The 19,211-nt window shown below is 31.6% G+C and overlaps 2 protein-coding genes and 1 long non-coding RNA gene across 12 annotated transcripts in view; 1 reads left to right on the top strand and 2 right to left on the bottom strand.

The window, feature by feature from the left end:
* Nucleotides 1–4,943: 4,943 nt before the first annotated feature.
* LOC113564654 lies at nt 4,944–6,343 on the bottom strand. Of its 2 annotated transcripts, XR_003408186.1 has the most exons (3): nt 6,181–6,343; nt 5,574–5,632; nt 4,944–5,028 (listed from the first exon to the last, which is right to left on the bottom strand). It is a non-coding gene; the product is annotated as an uncharacterized LOC113564654 (long non-coding RNA). The 2 variants fall into 2 exon arrangements; XR_003408187.1 differs by lacking the exon at nt 5,574–5,632.
* A 3,337-nt stretch (nt 6,344–9,680) lies between these two features.
* LOC6555878 (40S ribosomal protein S3a) lies at nt 9,681–10,710 on the bottom strand. The gene is made up of 2 exons (XM_001982719.3): nt 10,290–10,710; nt 9,681–10,216 (listed from the first exon to the last, which is right to left on the bottom strand). Exons 1-2 carry the CDS (start codon nt 10,628–10,630, stop codon nt 9,751–9,753), a joined length of 807 nt encoding a protein of 268 aa, XP_001982755.1. The 5' UTR covers nt 10,631–10,710; the 3' UTR covers nt 9,681–9,750.
* Nucleotides 10,711–13,571: 2,861 nt separating this feature from the next.
* Nucleotides 13,572–19,211, top strand: part of LOC6555877 (protein pangolin, isoforms A/H/I/S) — a 36,249-nt gene continuing 30,609 nt past the window's right edge. For 2 of the 9 annotated variants that reach the window (XM_015153148.2, XM_001982718.3), the window contains exons 1-3: nt 13,574–14,288; nt 16,530–16,824; nt 17,065–17,110. In XM_015153148.2, coding sequence (XP_015008634.1) covers nt 16,660–16,824; nt 17,065–17,110 — 211 coding nt within the window. In that variant the 5' untranslated portion in view covers nt 13,574–14,288; nt 16,530–16,659. Of the gene's footprint in view, nt 14,289–16,529; nt 16,825–17,064; nt 17,111–19,211 lie in introns of all 9 variants that reach the window. The other 7 variants (XM_026983406.1, XM_026983405.1, XM_026983404.1 and 4 more) reach the window with 7 other exon arrangements.

Raw genomic sequence — 19,211 nt, 5'->3', positions numbered from 1 at the left:
CAGATTCCAGAGGCGCACCGCAAGTCTGTTAATAATATTATTAATAATACCGCTAAAAACTGTCACGCTCAAACTTTTGAACATTTTGTTATATTTTTTAATTTTTCTTTATTAGTCTTGTACATTTTCTATCGATTTTTCCACGCCCACTCTACCGCTCAAAACAAGAACATTTTAGATTTTTTTTTCGCAATTTCTACCGGTGTTTCAAAAAATTTATGAAATTACTCGTTCGCATTTCGCTGAGTAACGGGTATCTGATTATCGGGGAACTTGACTATAGAATTTTTTTTTTTTGGTCTAGCCGAAAAAACTTTAAAATCCTATTATATACTGGCTGTCACATTTGGAGTTAACGCTTATATATTGAACATATTTGAGAGACTATAAAATTTAGAACTATACCCCAAATAATACACAAATTTCATAAGAGTAACCAAAATCAGGTCTATCACATGGCTAATTGCTTCACTCAGAAAGCAATCCATTTAAGAAAAAAATTGTATTAATGATTGTATTTATATTTATTTAATACTTCTATCGAACTGCTTTCAAAAATGTTTTTTCTGTCACCTCTGCTATGGGTCGCAAATTACCTCATATACTGCAGGCAAGGCTTATGGAAAAAGTTATCCCGATAGATTTAATGCCAAGAGACTAACTAGTAATGCCAATCAGGAATACACATATGTCCTTTAAGTGGTGGAATATGTCTTATTCACTGATCTTTGACCCTTATTTGATTATTTAAAATTTAAATACCAAATTAAGTACTTAGGAGTGGCGGAATTAGTTTGAGATGATATCATAAGGTCTACCATAGTACACTGAACTAAATTATGTCGTAATATTCGACTATTTTAAAACTTAAAGAACACTCTTTTAACGTCTTTTAAATTAAAATATGTTGTCCCTTTTCAGCTTGTACGCCTCGGAACGTTTACGATCATACGACCTAAGACCGATATACAGCTTATACAGACCGCAGCTTAATATAATTTGTTCGTGTGTATATCGTAGTCGTCTTCGCACCTTCTCTTGTTCTCAGTAGTGTTGGGAATGGTATCCACCAAGGTGTTTGTCGTGCATTCATAATTTAGATATTTAACCAATCGACAAACCTGCAAAGACAAATACATAGACATAGTTGTATAAATAAAATCATTTAATTTAAAACATGATATTTGAGAAACGGTATTTCAGCACTTTAGTTTTCATCATAAAATGACAGAGACGAAAAATAACATCATGTTAATTTCTCAAAAATAATATATGCAACTATTACCGATTTGTCAATTTCTAAATCTTAAAATATTTGTACTAATATTATAAGCTGTGAAAAGTGGACGACTATGTAGCCTGAAAGAGGAACACACTTTCCAGCCGTAAAATAAGTAAAAGGGAAATATATTGTAATAGTCTACTTAAACAATTTTAAAAAATAATAAAAAAAAATGTTAGTTTTTCACCAATAATTTTCTGCATTTTCAACATTTTTAAAATAAAATATAAATGTACCAGCAGTACTTTTAAGCTCTCTGAATAATTTAAAGATGGAATCTGGGCGACAAAAAAACAAAATCGGGAAGATAAACAAAAAAAATCCAAAAATTGGCTTTTGTGTTGCATATTTTATTCTCATTGACAAATTAAAGGTTGAACATACCTGTGAATATTCGGATTCTTTGTATATATCTCGATCGTTTTGGAACAGAACGGCAAATTCTGTGTCGAATATAACGAGTTTATTTGGGAAGTGTATACGCATTGAGTAACGTGGCTAACAAAAAACTGCAGTTCATAAAACACAAAATGATCACAAATTATTTGGTAATGTAAATTTAGATCGTGTCTACGATCTACTTAAATAGAAGGAAATTATACTTTCGATTGGGTTAAGTTGAGTAATCAAAACAAGATAATATGCTATAGTCGAGTTCCCCGACTATAAGATACCAGTTACTAAGCTAGTGGAAGTGCAAACGAGAAATTTAAAACTTTTCTGGTAAAAAAAAACTTAAACATTAGACCTAAGCGTTAGAGTTTTGGGCGGTTTGTGCACGTTCGAGTGGGCGTGGCAAAAAGTTTTTTCGCAAATCTATAGAAAGTTACTAGATATGTATATAAAAAAGGGAAAAAAATATCACATTTTTCAAAAATATTTTTTAATTTTTTTATTAGTCTTGTAATATCTATCGATTTTCCAAAAATTGTTTTGCCACGCCCACAAACCGCCAAAAAGTGCCACGCCTACACTTTTGAACAATTTTTACCGATATTCCAGAAAATTATGAAATTTCTCGCAGGCTCCGAAAACGCGACTATAACATTCCATCTTGTTTTTATTTCATGATAATGTTTTAAAAATTACATTTTGTTATCGGCCAATACCGATGTTGTTAAAACCTTTCCACACTAAACTGAGTTTCCTATCGATATCAAATAAAAGGTAAGATAAGTGTTCACACTGTGTTAAGACCAAGTTTAAAAATAAACTACAAGTTCACCGATGTAAAATATCATTATATACTATTCGTTTGGGGGACCTCTATATTTGTAAATCTTTATCAAAGTCTTCAGGCCAATTACATTTTTGCTGATATGGCCACCGTGAGAGTCCGACACGAATTCCATGATTGTAATGTGTTTTTATTTCACTTCATTAATTTTTTATTCATGTATTAATTATTTAATTTAAACTTATTTATGGTTTTGTTATATATATTCTTTGCACACATTGTATGGCAAGTTAACCGGAGGTATCGAAATAATATAGCGAAAGCCATACAAGCCACGTGGACCAATTTCAAGTCACTATTAGATAACTGAACATATAGAATGAAAACATTTTTGTTGTATATTTATTTAATTATTTTGTATATTTGTTTTTAAGAGTTTATTTCTGAAATCCAACTTCGGCGCATTGTAGGAAGATAATGAACTAAACTAACACAAGCTAATCTATTTATAAAGTTGATATATGTACTTTATTAAAATGTATCTGTATAATAAGTTTCCCGATTTTAGGAAGATTTACATATACCTCCCGTTTTTAATTTCGATTTTCTCAAGATTTACCGAATAACCGAAAAACTATGTTACTTAAACATAATCTGCGGTAATTAACATTAAACTAATATTTTTTTCATATTCCTTGGAGTTTATGTACATTATTCGACCATCAGATGTTCAATTAGTTTCATAAATGATTTTTGAATAATTGATTTATAATCTACATCTTTTGCAAATCCGAAAAGTTCACCCTACTACCAAAACAGCTGAGTAATTTATTGAGTTATGTGCCGGATATCGCAGTTGAAGGTAGATTCCGCCTTCACAATTAATTCTTTAAAGAAATTTTTATGAAAAAGTCGGAAAGTCATTAGATTTTTAAAATTGTTTCTTAGCATTATCTTAAGAAGGAAGAAGATACTCCTTTTGATATTGTTTACTACCATAACCTGGAAAACCATAACGGAAGCAAGATTGAAAATGGAATCGAGTACTACATTTTTTAATTCGTCGTCGAAGGATCAGGTCCGAATATAATAGTCGATACTTCGAACGATAAATCGGTGGTATAGTGAAGTTGTTATTTGCCGTAATTTGAAGTTGATATTTAATAAAATAAATGCGCATTTAATGCTCAACAGCAAACATTTTTCCAACGGAGTAATGGAATTGAACTATTGGTTTTGACAGATTTGTTAAATTTTTATACCCGTTACTCGTAGAGTAAAAGAGAATACTAGATTCGTTGAAAAGTATGTAACAGGCAGAAAGAAGCGTATTAAATATATATATTCTTCATCAGGATTAATAGCCGAGTTGATCTGGTCATGTCCGTCTGTCCGCCCGTATTAACGTCAAGATCTCAAGAACTTTAAAAACTAGAAAGTTAAGCATTCAGATTCCAGAGGCGCACCGCAAGTCTGTTAATAATATTATTAATAATACCGCTAAAAACTGCCACGCTCAAACTTTTGAACATTTTGTTATATTTTTTAATTTTTCTTTATTAGTCTTGTACATTTTCTATCGATTTTTCCACGCCCACTCTACCGCTCAAAACAAGAACATTTTAGATTTTTTTTTCGCAATTTCTACCGGTGTTTCAAAAAATTTATGAAATTACTCGTTCGCATTTCGCTGAGTAACGGGTATCTGATTATCGGGGAACTTGACTATAGAATTTTTTTTTTTTGGTCTAGCCGAAAAAACTTTAAAATCCTATTATATACTGGCTGTCACATTTGGAGTTAACGCTTATATATTGAACATATTTGAGAGACTATAAAATTTAGAACTATACCCCAAATAATACACAAATTTCATAAGAGTAACCAAAATCAGGTCTATCACATGGCTAATTGCTTCACTCAGAAAGCAATCCATTTAAGAAAAAAATTGTATTAATGATTGTATTTATATTTATTTAATACTTCTATCGAACTGCTTTCAAAAATGTTTTTTCTGTCACCTCTGCTATGGGTCGCAAATTACCTCATATACTGCAGGCAAGGCTTATGGAAAAAGTTATCCCGATAGATTTAATGCCAAGAGACTAACTAGTAATGCCAATCAGGAATACACATATGTCCTTTAAGTGGTGGAATATGTCTTATTCACTGATCTTTGACCCTTATTTGATTATTTAAAATTTAAATACCAAATTAAGTACTTAGGAGTGGCGGAATTAGTTTGAGATGATATCATAAGGTCTACCATAGTACACTGAACTAAATTATGTCGTAATATTCGACTATTTTAAAACTTAAAGAACACTCTTTTAACGTCTTTTAAATTAAAATATGTTGTCCCTTTTCAGCTTGTACGCCTCGGAACGTTTACGATCATACGACCTAAGACCGATATACAGCTTATACAGACCGCAGCTTAATATAATTTGTTCGTGTGTATATCGTAGTCGTCTTCGCACCTTCTCTTGTTCTCAGTAGTGTTGGGAATGGTATCCACCAAGGTGTTTGTCGTGCATTCATAATTTAGATATTTAACCAATCGACAAACCTGCAAAGACAAATACATAGACATAGTTGTATAAATAAAATCATTTAATTTAAAACATGATATTTGAGAAACGGTATTTCAGCACTTTAGTTTTCATCATAAAATGACAGAGACGAAAAATAACATCATGTTAATTTCTCAAAAATAATATATGCAACTATTACCGATTTGTCAATTTCTAAATCTTAAAATATTTGTACTAATATTATAAGCTGTGAAAAGTGGACGACTATGTAGCCTGAAAGAGGAACACACTTTCCAGCCGTAAAATAAGTAAAAGGGAAATATATTGTAATAGTCTACTTAAACAATTTTAAAAAATAATAAAAAAAAATGTTAGTTTTTCACCAATAATTTTCTGCATTTTCAACATTTTTAAAATAAAATATAAATGTACCAGCAGTACTTTTAAGCTCTCTGAATAATTTAAAGATGGAATCTGGGCGACAAAAAAACAAAATCGGGAAGATAAACAAAAAAAATCCAAAAATTGGCTTTTGTGTTACATATTTTATTCTCATTGACAAATTAAAGGTTGAACATACCTGTGAATATTCGGATTCTTTGTATATATCTCGATCGTTTTGGAACAGAACGGCAAATTCTGTGTCGAATATAACGAGTTTATTTGGGAAGTGTATACGCATTGAGTAACGTGGCTAACAAAAAACTGCAGTTCATAAAACACAAAATGATCACAAATTATTTGGTAATGTAAATTTAGATCGTGTCTACGATCTACTTAAATAGAAGGAAATTATACTTTCGATTGGGTTAAGTTGAGTAATCAAAACAAGATAATATGCTATAGTCGAGTTCCCCGACTATAAGATACCAGTTACTAAGCTAGTGGAAGTGCAAACGAGAAATTTAAAACTTTTCTGGTAAAAAAAAACTTAAACATTAGACCTAAGCGTTAGAGTTTTGGGCGGTTTGTGCACGTTCGAGTGGGCGTGGCAAAAAGTTTTTTCGCAAATCTATAGAAAGTTACTAGATATGTATATAAAAAAGGGAAAAAAATATCACATTTTTCAAAAATATTTTTTAATTTTTTTATTAGTCTTGTAATATCTATCGATTTTCCAAAAATTGTTTTGCCACGCCCACAAACCGCCAAAAAGTGCCACGCCTACACTTTTGAACAATTTTTACCGATATTCCAGAAAATTATGAAATTTCTCGCAGGCTCCGAAAACGCGACTATAACATTCCATCTTGTTTTTATTTCATGATAATGTTTTAAAAATTACATTTTGTTATCGGCCAATACCGATGTTGTTAAAACCTTTCCACACTAAACTGAGTTTCCTATCGATATCAAATAAAAGGTAAGATAAGTGTTCACACTGTGTTAAGACCAAGTTTAAAAATAAACTACAAGTTCACCGATGTAAAATATCATTATATACTATTCGTTTGGGGGACCTCTATATTTGTAAATCTTTATCAAAGTCTTCAGGCCAATTACATTTTTGCTGATATGGCCACCGTGAGAGTCCGACACGAATTCCATGATTGTAATGTGTTTTTATTTCACTTCATTAATTTTTTATTCATGTATTAATTATTTAATTTAAACTTATTTATGGTTTTGTTATATATATTCTTTGCACACATTGTATGGCAAGTTAACCGGAGGTATCGAAATAATATAGCGAAAGCCATACAAGCCACGTGGACCAATTTCAAGTCACTATTAGATAACTGAACATATAGAATGAAAACATTTTTGTTGTATATTTATTTAATTATTTTGTATATTTGTTTTTAAGAGTTTATTTCTGAAATCCAACTTCGGCGCATTGTAGGAAGATAATGAACTAAACTAACACAAGCTAATCTATTTATAAAGTTGATATATGTACTTTATTAAAATGTATCTGTATAATAAGTTTCCCGATTTTAGGAAGATTTACATATACCTCCCGTTTTTAATTTCGATTTTCTCAAGATTTACCGAATAACCGAAAAACTATGTTACTTAAACATAATCTGCGGTAATTAACATTAAACTAATATTTTTTTCATATTCCTTGGAGTTTATGTACATTATTCGACCATCAGATGTTCAATTAGTTTCATAAATGATTTTTGAATAATTGATTTATAATCTACATCTTTTGCAAATCCGAAAAGTTCACCCTACTACCAAAACAGCTGAGTAATTTATTGAGTTATGTGCCGGATATCGCAGTTGAAGGTAGATTCCGCCTTCACAATTAATTCTTTAAAGAAATTTTTATGAAAAAGTCGGAAAGTCATTAGATTTTTAAAATTGTTTCTTAGCATTATCTTAAGAAGGAAGAAGATACTCCTTTTGATATTGTTTACTACCATAACCTGGAAAACCATAACGGAAGCAAGATTGAAAATGGAATCGAGTACTACATTTTTTAATTCGTCGTCGAAGGATCAGGTCCGAATATAATAGTCGATACTTCGAACGATAAATCGGTGGTATAGTGAAGTTGTTATTTGCCGTAATTTGAAGTTGATATTTAATAAAATAAATGCGCATTTAATGCTCAACAGCAAACATTTTTCCAACGGAGTAATGGAATTGAACTATTGGTTTTGACAGATTTGTTAAATTTTTATACCCGTTACTCGTAGAGTAAAAGAGAATACTAGATTCGTTGAAAAGTATGTAACAGGCAGAAAGAAGCGTATTAAATATATATATTCTTCATCAGGATTAATAGCCGAGTTGATCTGGTCATGTCCGTCTGTCCGCCCGTATTAACGTCAAGATCTCAAGAACTTTAAAAACTAGAAAGTTAAGCATTCAGATTCCAGAGGCGCACCGCAAGTCTGTTAATAATATTATTAATAATACCGCTAAAAACTGCCACGCTCAAACTTTTGAACATTTTGTTATATTTTTTAATTTTTCTTTATTAGTCTTGTACATTTTCTATCGATTTTTCCACGCCCACTCTACCGCTCAAAACAAGAACATTTTAGATTTTTTTTTCGCAATTTCTACCGGTGTTTCAAAAAATTTATGAAATTACTCGTTCGCATTTCGCTGAGTAACGGGTATCTGATTATCGGGGAACTTGACTATAGAATTTTTTTTTTTTGGTCTAGCCGAAAAAACTTTAAAATCCTATTATATACTGGCTGTCACATTTGGAGTTAACGCTTATATATTGAACATATTTGAGAGACTATAAAATTTAGAACTATACCCCAAATAATACACAAATTTCATAAGAGTAACCAAAATCAGGTCTATCACATGGCTAATTGCTTCACTCAGAAAGCAATCCATTTAAGAAAAAAATTGTATTAATGATTGTATTTATATTTATTTAATACTTCTATCGAACTGCTTTCAAAAATGTTTTTTCTGTCACCTCTGCTATGGGTCGCAAATTACCTCATATACTGCAGGCAAGGCTTATGGAAAAAGTTATCCCGATAGATTTAATGCCAAGAGACTAACTAGTAATGCCAATCAGGAATACACATATGTCCTTTAAGTGGTGGAATATGTCTTATTCACTGATCTTTGACCCTTATTTGATTATTTAAAATTTAAATACCAAATTAAGTACTTAGGAGTGGCGGAATTAGTTTGAGATGATATCATAAGGTCTACCATAGTACACTGAACTAAATTATGTCGTAATATTCGACTATTTTAAAACTTAAAGAACACTCTTTTAACGTCTTTTAAATTAAAATATGTTGTCCCTTTTCAGCTTGTACGCCTCGGAACGTTTACGATCATACGACCTAAGACCGATATACAGCTTATACAGACCGCAGCTTAATATAATTTGTTCGTGTGTATATCGTAGTCGTCTTCGCACCTTCTCTTGTTCTCAGTAGTGTTGGGAATGGTATCCACCAAGGTGTTTGTCGTGCATTCATAATTTAGATATTTAACCAATCGACAAACCTGCAAAGACAAATACATAGACATAGTTGTATAAATAAAATCATTTAATTTAAAACATGATATTTGAGAAACGGTATTTCAGCACTTTAGTTTTCATCATAAAATGACAGAGACGAAAAATAACATCATGTTAATTTCTCAAAAATAATATATGCAACTATTACCGATTTGTCAATTTCTAAATCTTAAAATATTTGTACTAATATTATAAGCTGTGAAAAGTGGACGACTATGTAGCCTGAAAGAGGAACACACTTTCCAGCCGTAAAATAAGTAAAAGGGAAATATATTGTAATAGTCTACTTAAACAATTTTAAAAAATAATAAAAAAAAATGTTAGTTTTTCACCAATAATTTTCTGCATTTTCAACATTTTTAAAATAAAATATAAATGTACCAGCAGTACTTTTAAGCTCTCTGAATAATTTAAAGATGGAATCTGGGCGACAAAAAAACAAAATCGGGAAGATAAACAAAAAAAATCCAAAAATTGGCTTTTGTGTTGCATATTTTATTCTCATTGACAAATTAAAGGTTGAACATACCTGTGAATATTCGGATTCTTTGTATATATCTCGATCGTTTTGGAACAGAACCTATATAATGTACAGGTAAGTGGAGGCTTGACACAAAAATATTAAATACATACCACATTCAGAAAAAACGGCTGGAACAAACATATGCCTGAAAGACGGAAGACTTCCCAGAAGCCCACAAATATAACAAGCCAAGAAAATAATTTATGCAATTTGTAGAGAAATGTATTTTATGTTTGAATGCAATACATTTAAAAAAAATACGCATTTCATATTCAATTAAACAGCTTCCTGTACGGGGGGCTCATAACCTTCGGGACGGTCGATTACGGCTCCCTCGGAGGAAACAACGGCTTCCACGGATTTGCCACCACCATCGCCATGTAGTTCCAGAAGCTTTGAGACATCGAAGCGCGGTTTCTTCAATACCTTGACTTTACGAATGTAAACATCATGTAAGGGATATATGCGCTGACAGCTCTTTTCAATATCTTTTGCAATCGAGTCCAAGGCCAGTTTGTTAACAAGCTGCTTTAGATCGGCACCACTAACTTCGTTTGTAATAATGTCGGTCATGCGAGCACGAATCTTCCGAACTTGCGATTGTTGAGCATAACATGTTTTGCGCTGAGACTGCTGATCTTTGGCAGTAAATCCGATGCAAAACACTCGCAAGAGGTACCCATCTACAGTCTTGGCTTCAACAATAGCTTCAATTAGTGTTTGCCACTTTTTAACCATTGACCTAACCAATATTGAAATTTTAATATGCACTTACATTTGTATATATAAAGTAGACAACATGGACGCTTACTAACCTGTACTTGTCTGTAGTCAAGTCCATGCCATGAAAGTTACAGAGCACATTTCGGTCTTGAACATCTTCAGCAATAAGACGGAACTTGCGAAAAGAACGTTCTGGATCAATATCTTTTTGCAAGTCCGCTAAAGACACCTCGAAAACGCGGCCCTTCAAATAATCCGATGCTATTCTTTGACCCTGGGTGCGGTTTACAAGTGTTTTACCGATTTGACGGGTTTGAAACATGTTCGGAGCTTTAACATCGTACCAATCCTTCCGCGAAAATGGGTCTACCACCTTCTTTTTACCGCCTTTCTTGCCACCCTTGGAAAGACCTTTATTTTTGCCGACTGCCATGTTCAACGAATAAACCGGAAAAGGTCGAATCACGTTGACGACGTATGTGAAAAGAAGGAAACCAGTGGTGTTAAACGCCAACACTGTCATTTTATAATTACAGACCTTTATGTACTAATACACTAATAACACATTTCAACAGGATGCGTCGTTCCGAAAATTTCTTGGCGCAGTGTAGACGGTCATCTTTTATTGATTCAAAAGAAATATACCCAATTGCTATATATAAATATATACCAAATATATACCTATACGTTTGTAGTTTTGTAAAAGGAGAAATTTAGTCTTGACTCAAAATCAAATAACTGGCAGCATAAATATTTTAATGGCTACACTAAAATTATAATTTAATACAAATCGTTAGTTTCGGTTAAGAAAAATTAGCCAGAAAGTTAAAAAAAAAACATTTTTTCTTTGTTAGTTTTTAATTAGTCTAAGGTGTTAAGATTGTTTTTCCGCTATCATTCGGGTTTTTAAAGATTAAATTATTTTGGGATTTTAAAATAAGAATTTTTTGCGAACAGACAAGCAATTTTTTGTAATTGTAATTTCGAATAATTATTTTGTGGAAATTTTTTGGACATAACATTGAATTTTAAAAATGTGTTAATCGATAAATACTTTTAAAAGCAATTTTTGACTATTTTATTAGGTCCTCCATGACCTCTACACCATTTTCCTTAAATTTTTTCTAAATTTTCAAAATTTTTTTTGTGATTTGGTTAATAAATACTTAAGTATTTATAGTTTACATTTCAATGTTTTGATGATTAAGAAAGTATCAGCCTCGTGTGTTTTTATGCAATACATACAATAATTTAGCTTAAAAAGTTTTAGATTTTTTTTTTAGTACAGTTATCCCTGTGCATGGTAGATAGGTCAGTTATATTATGTGGTCGAAAGGCTACTATATAGACTATATGACTACTATATAGAACCTTAAAATTAAAATCTGAAACGTAGCCCAAAGTCTTTAAAATTTTAGAATGCTTGGCTTCTTACTAAAAATATTGAAGCTTAAACAATTTATTAATAAATATTTAGTTTATAAATAAATAGGATTTAAAAAATTGACTTATACAATTAGATGGTAAATAATAAAAACTCAACAAATGAACACAATTAATATAAGATTATTTAGTTTTATTTTTTTCAATTTAGTTTTAATATGATCTAATAAAATATTATTTAAATATTGATGCCGTGACTATTTTTTTTTTTAATAAGGCATTTTAATATTCGTTAGTTAAAATTGCCGCTCGAATTAGCTACCGTTTACAACTGAACTTTACATATAAACTTTTATTAAATATAAATACGGATATATTATTAAAATTTGAAAAAATAGTAGCAAACGATAAGCTCTATGTATTTGTCAGTTTAAGTCAGCTTTAATTAAGAGGAACTAAGAGAAGAAACAATAAATATGGCGCGCCTTTTTACCCACCCATAATTGCGCGGTTTTTAATAATATCAAATTAGAATATAACAAAAAACATTCAACAAAATAATATTTGCATTTCAAATACTGAAAATTAGTCATTTACATAAGTATGCATATATTTTTTACTTGTATACTAGTCATTTGTACTAATAAATATACTAAATAGTTAAAAAACTTCATATGCAAAATTGAATTCTTGAGGTAGGACCAGCGCACCTAAGAATCACTAACTTTAAATATATTATCCACGTTGCGAGCTGAATATTCTTACGACATATTTTGTAGTATAAAGTAATTTATGAAATTAATTAGGTATTATTATGTACATTTATTCACCTTTTACTATTTCTATGATTTATTTAAATAATTATAATGTTAAGGCAATGCAAAATTAGAGTTTTTACTTGGTGGCAATTGAGTACAAATAATATAGATTGAAAGTCCACAAACTTTTGAAGTGAAGGGCATATTTTGTCAAATTTACAATGAGTATGAGCATACGTGTGCACACATGCAGTGATCGGCTGTCGCTGTATGTGTACAAGAGAGTTGCTGGCTCTCTCTGGCTCTTGAACAAAAATTCGAAAGAGCCTGGAGCCAGCCTCTAGAGCGAGCACGAAAATATCGTGTGCAAAAAAATCATATGTCGTTACGCATCTTATTACTCTAGTGTCTTTGGTTAAGCCCCGTATTATTCAGGCGATCAGAAACTGAAATGCAAAATTAATATACTAAACCAAAATACATAACAATTAAGAACACAAATGTAAACATGGACATTGTAATAAAAAAACGAATTTAAACTAATGATAGTAACAGCTGCTGCTAAATTAGTATTGAATGATTAAAATTCATATTCAAATTTCACCGCATTTAGATTGCTTTAAGGCAGATGTAGCGGAAAATAGACCTGGCAATACTGGTTAGAGGTTTTTCCTATGACCGCACAGTGGTCATACACTTTTTAAGAGTTGCCATCCTGGTTTCTGTACATCTGACTTTACACAATTCATAAACTACCATCTGAATATCTATTCATTTCTGGAGATGCCATCCGATTTATGCACATAAAAAAGATACCATCCTGAATTCTACACAACCCGACAGTTGGCATAATGGAGTGGATATCCTTATTTGTGTAGATATCAGGAGCTGCCGTCCCTATTTGTAAACGAATCGAGAGTTGCCATAATAAGTTATGCACTGTGTATAGATACATAACTCTAAAAATTGTGATGGCAGAGTTGAAATTAAAAATATTGGGATAAAATTTGCAAAATGTTTATCACGTACATAACCCTTTTAAAAAATTAAGTAAGAGTTCAAACCACTATTTGGAATTGAAATGTATTTATCGACATTTAGCGTAAATTAAACCTAACTGCCCTTAAAATTATACAAACGTCATTATACGAATTTAACATTTAAGAACATTAAAGCAGTCGTGTTTTGATCATATGTAGATTTAATGCACATCGACCCAATCGATAAAGGTAAAGTATCGAGAATTGTCGCCGCAGAACATCGATGTACGCTTGCTTATCGACAGTTGCCATCGTCGTTATTCCAGCTCTAATTTAAAAAAATTCGATCAACGCAGACGTGGTACGGCTCTGTAAACCGTTTTAAATCTGATAACTTTTTTAAGCGGGAATTATTTTATAGTACCATTCCTTGTTTTGTGCCTGGTTTAATATAAATTAATTATGCGCCTAATGTCAAGTGCAAAATGTGTATATATATCTGGTGTCCGTCGCGGGTGCGCGCAATTGTGCTTTGATGAATAAATATACATATATGCATAAGTTGCTGTCTTAGTATCAGTGTATGTAAGCCAAAAACAAATATATATGAGTGTTTATCGGTATTCGTGTGCTGGCAGAGCAGCGATCAAAGCTGCGTTCGATACTCGTTGACTGGCCCAAGAATGAAAACTCGTGCAAGTGTGTTGATAAAAATTATACGTATGTATGTATGCACATACAAAAATATTGTGTCTGATTATTTAATGCTTGTATAGCTTTAATTGTGAAACCACTTTTAATGAGTATTTTTCTGCCATATAACAGTGTGTTAAAAATAACATTAAAGTTGGCTGCAAACTTGTTAAAATTTTGAGTGCTGGCGGCTTTGTGGATAGATTTCTATAAAAACTAACGTATAAAGGAATATAATTTTACTTCTTAAATCTCTCGGATTTTCTAAAGTATCACTGTAAGTGTCTCTTCTAAGTTCTAATATAATAACATCCACCCCCATCGGTTCAACATGATTATACAACATAGCCAAACTTGCGCACTTTTTCGGTCTTCAGTAAGCCTTCCAGATCTGATTTTCTGTTTTAGTGGAATATTTTTATAATTTAAATATTAAGTTTGAAACTATAGAGCATATTGGCGTGTTTGTTCGTATAGATACCCATGAGCTATACATGCATATGTACACGTACGTACTCCTATGCATGTATATGTAAACACGGGATCGGATCCTCTGCTTCGAATGCAGAGAGCCGACATTACTCACACACACCCTGATGTTTGTTTATTTATTTGCTGAAAATACAGTTTTCTGTATTCTGTTTTACGCATATATTTTTTGTTTAGGCTGTCGTTTCCGTCTCTACCTGTTGATACGCCATAATCTTGTCTCTAAATAGAAACTCGTTGTGTCATTAGTCTTGAGCCGATGCGTATTCTGCTTTGTTTTTGTTATTGCCGGTGGCGTCGTCTACAAAGTTGTTACCCTAAACTAGTATGTAGTTATCTATTTCCCGCAGCACGTACTGCCTACCTATCCGTTTAGTTCCAATCTCCGACGGGCCAGTCAGGTAGCGGATAAATCCCGCTGCGTCCAAAGTCGAAATATATATGTAGTATGTACATATATATCATGCTTTTCCAAAAGGATCATTTAGTTCTGAGAAAAGTAAGAGTAAGGGAAAATTTTCCCTTGTAGGTCGATGCAATAATTATTTCAAAGTAAATTTAAGGACAAGGTTATTTAAACTGTTTGTGAAATGGACATTATGTCAATCTAGTACTACTTTACAAATTTTGGGGCGGTATATACATATGTATGTACATATGTCGATGGAGAACACATTAAATTTTTGCAAGTCCTTTAGGGAATTAACAATTTTTTTCTTAAATCCTTAACATACGCTTACTGAAAAGACAGATTAATAAATTAAATCGTTTAACATCGTTTTTGGTTTCCAAAAAGCAGGTATCCATAAATATTGCTATTCAAATATCGTTTTTTTTTTATCTATAACTCGGTTATTTTTAATTTAACTTATTAAAATTTTGGTATAACGTTATGTCTTACAACGTTAAAAAAATATTTTTTTATCCAACCTTTTCATTTAAAAAAAACGCCATGACGGGCAATATTTCATCGTATTAAATCCTTCAAAAAAACATTGAACGGTCCATCAGAATAAAAGTAGTGTTAAGTTTAGATGTTTTCAATTTGAGTCTAAACTTTTTCAAGGAATTTTATCTTTTCGTAACGACTCTGTCTTTTGTACAATGTATGTATATATCGCATAATAATAGCTCTACGTATCCTAGACTACACTGTTCTTTGGTTTACTCTTAGTTATCACTTTACACGGACCATACGCGAAGCCGAATATGTGCTCAAAATATATTTGCAACGCCAACTATAATATCCACAATTTAAAAAACGTAGAAACATAGACGATTTTTCTTGGCAGTCAAGATTTCTTTGTTTAGAATCACTCCACGACTTTAGAATGCAAAGCAGTTGCTTCCTCTTTTGAATATGCCACTTCACTTATAATGACTAAAAGACTATTAAAAAATGAAAATACCTTTACCATATTTACAAAATAATTAAGGCATGAAGACGCTAATAGATAGCACTTCCTACAAATCACTCAAAATATTTGAGTTTTTTTCTTTTATTATTTGTTTTGCAAATATGTGGGTATACCATTTTGGTCTCGCCTACTGTAACGCCCACATTATTGAAAAATGTTGTTTGATTTTTTTTTAATTCCACTTGCTTTTCAATATCTTCCATGCATTCCCATTAGATAAGTAATGATAGTCGTGGAAATCGACTTCGGCTTAGAAAAGTTATCCCTGTAAAAGGGTGAACATCAACTGCAATCCACTATTTGTCTTTTGTTTCAATATTTTTGAATAATAATTCGTGGTTGTACTATACTTTCGATGATCGACATTTTTTTTTAAAATTCGCAATCTGAAGCAATGCTTCTACATCCAAGATTTAAGACGATATCCACCAAGACAATAATTTGTCAATTGTGTCGAAATTTGTCAACCGGCTATTGATGTAATTAAAATATAACAAATCATATATACCATATTAGTTTTTTTTATGAATACTGAGTGTTATTAATATATACACTATATTTCACTAGTCAATTGCTATTTATAAAATTTTACCTTTTTGGTTTAATTTCAGATATGCCCTTGAAGACTATGAATTATTTTAAAATTTGGTACAATCGTATGCAGTGCAAAGAAGTCTCGCGAGTCTATGTAACTTCTGCAGTTGACAAAATTTAGGCAAATACGACCCAATCGTCAAAAACATGCCTCATACACACAGCAGGCATGGATCATCTGGAGATGATTTATGCAGTACTGATGAAGTGAAGATTTTTAAGGACGAAGGAGACCGTGAGGATGAAAAAATATCATCTGAGAACTTATTAGTTGAAGAAAAGTCGAGCTTAATAGACTTAACTGAAAGTGAGGTAATAAAGATTCTTAAGAATTCATTAAAAACTAAACTATTTTCTTCCTCTTATGGCCCTTAAACAATATATTTTTTGGACTGAAAATGTTTTTTTTCTATTATTATTTGGGAAGTATAATTTAAAATATGTTGCACACATAAATTATTCATTCCAAGATATAAATATTCCTAATATGTTTGTTTACATCGTATACCAAACATAATTATGGTTTAAATATAATTTTTTCTTTATACATAGGAAAAGGGTCAAAAAATTGCTAGACCGGATCACAGCCCTGTTTTTAGTAAGTATATTTATATTATTCAGTACAATATGTACATTAGTTTAGAGTATTAAGTATAATTTTTTCGCCAACACTTATTGTGCGAGGATCGCAGAGCTAATATTATACTACGTTTATAACTAGCAATTGATAAGATACTCTCCTATTGACTTCCACCCATTCTAAAAGAATACATAGTTACATATTAAGTTTTTAATTAATAAATAACAATCACTAAGAATATTTTGTAACATTATTCTTGAATAATTTGGGGTGAAATGTATGATAATATGAAATTTTCATCCAAACAGAGCTTATAAATGTTCGGCCATGCTTTGGCTGTATTGCCCAAAGCAATATATTTGATTGTATTGAGGTTCAGACTGAGCTAAAAGTTAACGTTAAGAGAGTATGTTGACTAACGTAAGAGCGATTGATGGAGTGGTAAGGTTAAGGTGAGAAGGCGCGTCGGATAAATAACCGGCTACGTTGACTTATCCTGGCATCCACCGTTTTATGGTGCTAACAAGGTGATGAAGATCGTTCACCGGCACGCTACTTACCTTCTTATATTTTGTGTTTATATACACTTATGTGTATGCGTAAAAATTCAGTAAAACTCGAATGTGTATATATGTATGTGTGTATACAAGCAAAGAGATTTTAAAAAACTTCTACACGAAGTGAAATAAACCTCCGATAAAAACCAATGGGGTTTAAATGGTTTTATCTGTCATACAGTTGTTACCATTCTATATTGTTTGCCTTAGTAATATGTGTTCTTGACTAGAATCGAAATTACCATTCGACTTTTGGGCAATAACCACCGTTCATCGAATCATCATTAGTGCTAGATGACTTTGACATAGGCATGTCTTTGGAATTATGGAGATGAGACCACACAACAATTAAAGGGAAACATCGTGCGATAGAAAGAGTTGCAGAGTCGGTAAGACCGTATGTTGTAGAGCCGACTACTCACTCATAGTGATATAGTAGCCTTTACAATGGTTTTAAACAGTAATAATTTGCGAAACTGCAGCCTATAAATATTGGTTTAAGTTTTACACCTCTTAACGAGATAAAACTATTGAGTTTTTAAGATATTGTATTTTCTTAGTTGAGTTTTTTGTTTGAAGCTGCGAACTTCAATAGTTTTTACCTCTTTAAGAGGTGTAATTGTTTGATATCAAAAGTTTTCAATGGACAAATATATGTTACCTGTCTTATTAGCTTACCTCAACATTATGACAATAACTTAGTTATTTTAAAAATAATGTACATAAATTAAACACTTAAACCACTTAAAACACTTAAATTAAACGATAAACCAGCGATTTTTTTTTCCAAAAGTGGTAGAACTAAAGTTAGATCATGCTATCTTGCATTATTTAAAGGGTTCCATTACCCTAAAATAACTTTTGGATATGCTCATACAAAATGGGTTAGTTGTTTTGAATTGGTGAAAGGTGCTAGTTTGTTCCTTAACTTTAATGGTGCTTATCTACGGAAATGTGTTGTATATAAAAAGTTAGGGAATTTCAAGGATATAATTAGAGTTTCTCATATTAAAGTGTTACAGACAGCCAAGCAAGCCGACAAAAGTGTCCACAAAATCTTGTTTTTGGAATATTTGAACGGCAACCAAAAGTGTCACCAAAATCTTTTTTTGGGAATATTTCAACGGAACGTCGGATGTTAACGCGTGGATTTTTAATAAGAATTTAAAAATATTTTTTGTTCATACTGCCCATAAGCCACATTTTTTAAATTTGTGATTTACGCATTCACTGTTTTTTCTCCTGAACCATATATATATTGGGACTATTATATACTATTATATAAAGGGACTATTAGATTTTGCATTTTTTTTGTTATTACTTGTTATGATCGGTATATTACAGCAGATTTTCATTTCTTTGCATATATGTACATATATAGTAGCCGCCTTCGCACACTCTCCTGGTGCATTTCGTCACTATTGGACTGCCGTCCACAGTGAGAAAAGTAAGTCTCTACGTGCCTCTTCTTAAAATGTAATGAGATTTTTGGTAATTACCCCTTGCCTGGTGGGCTTTATTAACTAAGTAACTCGTTGTAACCGATCCAATTAGGTATTTAT

The sequence above is a fragment of the Drosophila erecta genome, unplaced genomic scaffold, assembly GCF_003286155.1.
Source record: "Drosophila erecta strain 14021-0224.00,06,07 unplaced genomic scaffold, DereRS2 tig00000294-arrow-arrow-pilon, whole genome shotgun sequence".
NCBI classification, from domain to species: Eukaryota; Metazoa; Arthropoda; class Insecta; order Diptera; family Drosophilidae; genus Drosophila; species Drosophila erecta.
The sequence above is the reverse complement of the archived record's forward strand: the minus strand, read 5'-3'. Positions and strand labels throughout refer to the sequence as shown.

Coding starts and splice junctions, on each gene's coding strand:
- LOC6555878 (XM_001982719.3), bottom strand. CDS start 10,630: ATGGCAGTCGGCAAAAATAAAGGTCTTTCCAAGGGTGGCAAGAAAGGC. Junction 10,217..10,289: donor TTGACTACAGACAAGTACAG/GTTAGTAAGCGT, acceptor AATATTGGTTAG/GTCAATGGTTAAAAAGTGGC.